This window comes from Gadus macrocephalus, chromosome 12, assembly GCF_031168955.1.
Source record: "Gadus macrocephalus chromosome 12, ASM3116895v1".
Lineage (NCBI taxonomy): Eukaryota > Metazoa > Chordata > Actinopteri > Gadiformes > Gadidae > Gadus > Gadus macrocephalus.
In genome coordinates this window covers 22,538,553-22,546,052 of record NC_082393.1, presented here as the reverse complement: position 1 = coordinate 22,546,052, position 7,500 = coordinate 22,538,553, and the positions used below count along the sequence as shown (strand labels likewise).

Genomic DNA, 7,500 nt, shown 5'->3' with positions numbered 1-7,500 from the left:
TTTTGGCATTGGGGCCACATTTGTAGATTGATTGTCCCTTGAATAACTTAACTAATATGCTGTTCAATGTTTATTTAGAAATCGATGAAATGATGTGATGTCATCGATATGATGTCAATATTGATGTTGTCATTGTGATGTCCGTATCAGACTGTAACTTCAACATACTTTTTGTTGCTAAGTACATCAATCAATGCATTTGGTTTGTGTGTATTTAAAACTGTTTGTGCTTTACATTGCTGGTTGTTAAATGAGAAAGTGAAAGACAGAACCAGAGATTTACCGAAAAGTAATTCCACTTGGAATAATTATGGATTTTTTTATGGTTTACTAGGACAAGAAGAATAACTGGGCAACTTTTGATGTGGAATGAGAGGAAACAAGAAAACATTTGTAGTTATAGGTAAGATTCCGCCCTTACTCTGAAGTCTGTACACGCTGATCATTGTTTGAGGGTGTGGGACCTTCATCTATGCGTATACGTTTCCTAGCGTACAGTGGCTGAACATCAGCATGTGCATGATCCCACATCCCACCCACCTGAAATCATGTAAATAGGACGCATAAATGAGTCTGTCACAAACGTATACCTCTTCTTCACAGGCCAAGTAAACCTTTTCAACGACTGGTCACCGTAGCCTGGCGGCGTTTTGGGGCCTCCCCTGTTGTCTTGTGTGTGTGTGTGTGTCTCTCTCTCTCCCTTTACCCCTACAGACCCGGGCAGCAGTAGGCCTACATAGTAGCTATAATCGCTTCAGATAGGTTAAACAAAAAAATAAATAATAATAATCCACAAAGTTAACTCTGAATACATAGTTTGAACTGCATCAAATATGGCGTGTTTTCTTTGGCAGATAAGCTAACCGACATTGCCACTATCGTGTTGAATATATACGAAACATATCATATGCACTAGTGCTATATTGCCCTGGTCTGCCTGAAGGTCTCTAGTCTACTACTATTATAACATCTACTAGCGGCTGAATTGTTTTGTGTATGGGCTACAACCGTAGAGCAGGCCTCTTTTCATCCAAAGGACTGCTATACTTATCAGCAGACGTGTTACAATAGCCTACTGCAGGAGTGACAGAAAACGTCCATTATAACAATGAGACGTTCAGTGCTAGTAGTGAAGTACAGCAGTGAGATACATGCTGACTTGTGTGACTTGTATATCTTTAAGTCATTTGTAAGAGAAACCATGCTCAGTAGACTGAGTTAATTGCCGTTTGTCAAGGGTGTGGAAAACACCGGGAACGTCTTTCTAATATTAGCCTGCGCTTTTTGCACAATCCACGTGTCAATAGTGTGAACTCATCACCCATCTCCACAGTCATGTCTCTGTCATGGCGGCAAAAATAGACTAAAAAAGACTCAAACCGGCAGGTACGAAGCAATAAAGTATCACATGTGTTCTTTCTTCATGGATTCACCTCGATGGCCAGACTCACGAGAAATGAGAAATCGTTCCCGATCTTTTTTGCCCACTCAGTGGATGTTGCAGACTGTTATATGAATAAATACCTGGCCTCCCAGTTTGTCTTTGTAAAGGGCGCCAGATGGCGTCCCTCAGAGGTTTTGATATGTATCAGCGGATGGAGATTGTTTTTGACACTGACTGTTTATCTTACCGTAACTATGCCAAAGTATTTGCCAAGTATTTCCATTCAAATCTTTGCCACGTGTCCTGGACGTTACAGTGAAGCATAGACGACCCAGTCATTTCTGTTACCATGTTGTTGTAGAAAGATGCACTGTATGTTACAACCACAAAAAAAAGATGAAAGTATTTCAAGTGATCTCTTTTATAAATTAATCTGAAACGACCCGTTGTTTAAGTGTATTTACTGTCTTTTCTCGCTTATATAATTTGAGTAACAGTGTGTTACTCGTGTGTGTGTGTGTGTGTGTGTGTGTGTGTGTGTGTGTGTGTGTGTGTGTGTGTGTGTGTGTGTGTGTGTGTGTGTTTGAGGGGTGGGGGGATTGAATGAGTAGGCACTTACTTCACATTTGGAAGCAAATAAAGTTGACATCTATGGAGCCTATTTGAAAATACCCAGATATCAATTAAATTCTTTTTGACGATACAATTGGAGTTTTCTGAACATACTTTCAAAGTTAATGAATTTAGGTCAATGCAGAACATTAACATCAGAGTTCTAAAATAGCCTTTCAAATGAAGTGGAATCATGTACTCCCAACACAGCTATTGTGTAATAACATAATGACATCATTGATGAAACTATACAAGCCATGATACTGCCTTCCACTAGATGTAGCAATTTTCATATTCAAAATACATCTGGATTCCAGAGAACACGAACACACATACACACAAAATACAGATAATGATATGTCCATTCCTGAGACCTTTATTAGTTACATCAAAGCAAATACATTTAAGATGCCCATCAAAATAGAGTATTTAAAAAGTAATAACATATTTTAATATCCAGCCTCAAAAACAAAATTCTCCTACTTAGAAACAAGGATTATACTTTCTTACTTTTGACATTTAGCCTTTCAATTCTAGTTTCCACACTATAATGCATTTTTTTATATGATCTTAACACAAACTAAGTAACAGCATTAAGCATTTTCTAACTATTTTCACAGTAGCCATTTCGCAAAACATTCAAATCAATCACTTATCATTTATTTTCCTAGTCAAAACATTGAAACCCAATTTAAAATACTGTTATAAGTATAAAGTCAAGTGTCTGTCCATACAAAGTTCAGCAAAACAATATTTCTCTTTAAAAACATCAAAATATTAAAAATATATAGAAAGAAGGTGGAAATAACAAATGTCCATTTCCATAGTGAACTGGAAACAAAAACAAATCAAACATCAGTGAACAACATAACCAAAAAATACAATATAAATAATCAGTAATCAATTGATTTTTGACATTATTCCAAAAATATAGCCACGTTAGTGGTAAGTACACCTCAACCCCGGAAATAAAACAAAACAAAGCCATACAGTAAAGAAAACTCAGCCAAACACTCAAGTAATACAGAGACAAAGAACAAGCATCTGAATAGGGTTCAGAATAGTTTAAATCAAGTTAATTCATAATACCTAAGAGTAAATAGTGACATTGTGCCGAAGGGTCTTGGTTTTGTATCACGTTGCCAAAACGCACATCAGAGACACATTAGAGGTAGTGGACTTGAGTGTATGCTAATATGATTGAATGAGTATTTTATTTCGATAAAAGGCCATGCAACAAATTCAACCAAATCGGGCAGAAACACATGTTCAATAGAAGGTTGTATGGTTATTTATTAGCACTAAGGTATAGTGCTAGAATTTAGAAAAAATATTAAATACCAGTATTACTCTTATTAATGATCTTGTCTGGTATATGAATAACTTCACCGTACAATTTAATTACAAAGCTTAATGCGGGGACATATGAATAACAATCACCATACAAATGAATTACAAAGCTTTATGCAGAGGTATATTAATAACAATCGCAATACACATTAATTGCAATGTTTTATGCGGAGGTATATGAATAACAGACACCATGCATTAATACATTAATTACAAAGATTTATGGACTTACACATAGACCAAACAAACGGGTTGAATGAATGAACTGTCCTGGCATGAACCTTTTAGATAATTTCCCAGAGTTCAAAGTAATTTGTTTTAACAACCTGAATTTTTCCCACACATTTCAGAGTGGGAAGGGCAATTATTCAGAACATCATCTTTTGGTTATTGGAAGAAGGACATTTTGTGAACTTAGCTCTGCAAGCAGAGCACAAAATAACAAACAACATTTCTTTGTGAGTGTTATCTTTTGTAGTTTTCACCCTTGGGAACGAACCCCATACTTTGGCTTTTGAGTTTGCCAATGAACACAAAGACATACTTTACCTCCAGAGCCCAGGTCTCTGGTCGCCCCACACCACGCCCCGCCACACAGGGAGAGACGGCCGCGCTGACCGCGCTGCAGTACCCAGCGTGCTCCTGCAGGGGGCGGCAGAGGGAGCGGACAGATGGGCGTGGGCGAGGGGGATCACATGGGGGTCTCGCTGTTGTGGAGCTTCACCGAGTCGTTCTCCTGGCAGATGAGCTGGTAGGGCTTCTCGATCTCCTCCAGGACCGAGGTGCCCCGCTCGGCGTCCTGGCCCAGCAGCTCGGAGCGGGACAGGTGCTCCACGATGCCCGCCCCCAGGGAGTCGCCCAGCACGTTGGTGGTGGTCCTCAGACGGTCCCTGAGGGAGGAGGGGGAGGAGGAGGGGGGAGAGAGAGAGAGAGAGAGGGAGAGGGAGAGGGAGAGGGAGAGAGAGAGAGAGAGAGAGAGAGAGAGAGAGAGAGAGAGAGAGAGAGAGAGAGAGAAAGAGAGAGAGCAAGGGGGAAGAGATAGGGAGAGAGAGAGAGGGGGGGGGAAAGGGAGAGAGAGAGAGAGTGAGACAGAGAGGGATACAGACAGAGAATTAGTAACATTAGTTATACAATGGACATTTAGAGAAATGTCAAAACAATACAAAGAAAATATTTAAAGCAATACAAATTATACGGAAAGTAATATTTGGGATGTTGAAATGATTAAATGGGATATTTCAAGCAAGACATGGGCTATTTAAAGTCCTACACGGTACATGTAAAGAAATAAACAGGAGGTCTAAACTCATTCAAAGGATAGTTTAAGTACACCCTCCTATTTAAGGCCATCCACAGGATAGTTAAAGCGACGAAACAGGACCAGTCCCCAAGGAGCTGGGAACTCACAGGAACCAGTCCACGGCGATGATGAGCGTGATGTCGTCTGTGGGCAGCCCCACCGAAGTCAATACAATCACCATGGTAACCAGCCCAGCCTGGGGGATGCCTGCTGCTCCGATGCTGGCAGCGGTTGCCGTGATACTGAGTGGGAGGGACACGGTGTTGGTCACCGTTATTAAATGGATACGATGAACCACCAGCACGGAGCATTTAGCGCAGCGCTATCAGTAGCAGTCAAACTACTACAACAACAAATCAGTTCTCGGTCTTCTAAACCCATTCGGGGCATCATGCCATATATTTGCATTTTATAATATATTTGCATCAAGCCAACCATTCATTTAGTACATCATAAAGGGCCCCCTTCCTGATCACTGTTGATATTATAAAACGGCAGTGGCAGCCATTAGAAAAATAAAGAAAAACTAGATAAATGTACTAATTGAACTGGTTCAAATGTAGTTTACAGGATATATATGATATATATGCTGTGCATTGCTTATTTCATTCACAGACATGACAAGTAAATATACTAATTTTTTAATTAATTCATTTAAATTGAATTGAATTCATTTAAATTGAATTCAATTCATTTCGTTATGTGGGTGTAAAGAAGGGAGCTTCGCCCAGCCTACCTGATGGTGAGGATCTGTCCAAAGTTGAGGTCCATGTTGTTGACCTGGGCGATGAAGATGGCCGCCACGGCCTCGTAGAGGGCGGTGCCGTCCATGTTGATGGTGGCCCCCACTGGGAGGACGAAGCGCGTCACCCGCTTGTCCACGCGGTTGTTCTCCTCCAGACAGCGGAAGGTGATGGGCAGGGTGGCTGAGCTGAAGTGGGCGAAACAGAAGAGGTGGAGTTAGAAAGTTGAAACACTGTTAAGTTAAAGGGAGCTAAAGGGAGATGAACTGAGTTAAAGGGCGGCAGGAGCTCAGGAGGAAGAGCGGGTTGGCTGGTAATCGGAAGGTTGCCGGTTCGATCCCCGGCTCAAACTCCCCGAGCAAGAACCCCTCGACCTTCTTGCTCTGGGCAGAGAGGTGAGCCGCCCCCTGTCTGTATAAGCTATAGGAAGGAGTCATGATGGTAACCCACCATTATTCCCAAGGAGACTCCTTTCTTTCCTTCCTCTCCTTCCTTTCCTTTCCCTAAAGAGAGCGCTCAGCATTCGGGCCTTTTGTGACGATGAAAAATGGGCTTTGGGATAAAGGAAGGCAAGGAGACCACCATACTAATCACAGATAACACAATAGAGTGTTTCAGTGCGTTGGTGTACTTCTGCAGCCCCCTTTGCCTCCTAGTGGATCTCTCAGACCTCAATGCTCGGTTTATTCAACGCACTTTGTGTTGCATCCCAAAAGCGGACAACCCAAACAAAAATCGACTCTCGCTCACCTTCGCAACTAGACGCAACAGACAACTCATACGAACAAAATGTAGTGTCAACAAACATAACACAAAAAGACACTGATCCAAAGAGGCCCAGGGAAGAAGAAAGGACGCCCAGATACCACTTTCCACGAAAGCAGCAGTTTCTAAAATAACCGCCATTTTCGGAGCGAAAAAAACCCAAAATGGCTGCCTGGTCGACTCGCCTGGACGAGGTGCCCAGGGCCGTGATGAGGGCCTGGAGGAGGCCCCCGATGAAGCTGAAGGGGTTCTTGCGGGTCACCAGGAAGTAAAGCAGGGGCAGCACCACCAGGCCGTGGATCAGGAGCCCCAGGATCACGGTGAGGGTGTACATGCCCAGCTGGCCCCCCATCTGCACCAGGTCCTTCATCTCCACGATCTTCCCCGCGATCAGGAACAGGATGCCCACCGGGGCGTACCTGGTGGGAGGGGGGGGATCCGGGGACAGGATGTTCGGTTAGAAAGGTGTTGAACCTACCTCCCGGGGTGCTTGATTGGTGTCAGTGAGGTGTGTTCTTTGTCATGTATTTGAATTGCTGCTGCAACACTTACATTTTCCTTTGTGGATAAATAAACGACTCTCTCTCTCTCTCTCTCTCTCTCTCTCTCTCTCTCTCTCTCTCTCTCTCTCTCTCTCTCTCTCTCTCTCTCTCTCTCTCTCTCTCTCTCTCTCTCTCTCTCTCTCTCTCTCTCTCTCTCTCTCTCTACATAACATTAAGTATTGTAGCTGCTATAACCTGGCATTACATTAAATAGTTAACGCTGTGTGTGTTTGTGTGTTTGTGTGTGTGAGTGTACGCGTGTGTGTGTGCATGCATGCGTGCGTGCGTGTGCACGCGGAGGCTCCGGCTGACCAGATGATGACGGCCACCAGCCTCATGATGGCCTCGTTGAGGCTGTCGAAGAAGTCCCTGAGCGCCTGGCCCTGCTGCTTCATGCTGCCCATGACCAGGCCCAGGCAGATGGAGAACACCACCATGCCCAGGGCGTTGACGCCGTTGGAGGAGCCCGACACCGGCACCGTCTCCACCACCGTCTCCTGCCACCGGGGGAGAGCCAGGGGGGGGGGAAGCTTTTAGGGAAGGATCGAGACGCTCGCGGAGAGGATCGAGACGAGGAACGTAGAGAACACGACCGATATGCCTCATGTGTTTATTGTCGACGATGAACCAAGAGATTAAAAGATGCTCTTTGGATTGTAGCCAGACCTATTTGGATGCTTATTCTATATCTTTGCAGGATATTTTTATTTTGTATCCTCATTAGAATGAGGATTCCATTTAAAGGTGAAAGATTATACCACCAGGTGTGAGTGTGATTAGCCGTTACAAGCCATACCAAGCGCA

The 7,500-nt window shown here is 43.4% G+C and overlaps 2 protein-coding genes across 5 annotated transcripts in view; one reads left to right on the top strand and one right to left on the bottom strand.

The window, feature by feature from the left end:
• ccl44 (chemokine (C-C motif) ligand 44) overlaps positions 1–1,826 on the top strand; it is a 5,499-nt gene extending 3,673 nt beyond the window's left edge. Inside the window, exons 4-5 of the mRNA XM_060067493.1 lie at positions 335–403; positions 604–1,826. Of these exons, the coding sequence (XP_059923476.1) occupies positions 335–373 (39 nt within the window). The 3' untranslated portion in view covers positions 374–403; positions 604–1,826. The remainder of the gene's footprint in view (positions 1–334; positions 404–603) is intronic.
• Positions 1,827–2,346: 520 nt separating this feature from the next.
• Positions 2,347–7,500, bottom strand: part of slc1a6 (solute carrier family 1 member 6) — a 12,797-nt gene continuing 7,643 nt past the window's right edge. For all 4 annotated transcript variants that reach the window (XM_060067442.1, XM_060067443.1, XM_060067441.1 and 1 more), the window contains 5 exons: positions 7,009–7,193; positions 6,340–6,573; positions 5,383–5,577; positions 4,754–4,888; positions 2,347–4,236 (listed from right to left, as the gene is read on the bottom strand). In XM_060067442.1, coding sequence (XP_059923425.1) covers positions 4,038–4,236; positions 4,754–4,888; positions 5,383–5,577; positions 6,340–6,573; positions 7,009–7,193 — 948 coding nt within the window. In that variant the 3' untranslated portion in view covers positions 2,347–4,037. The remainder of the gene's footprint in view (positions 4,237–4,753; positions 4,889–5,382; positions 5,578–6,339; positions 6,574–7,008; positions 7,194–7,500) is intronic.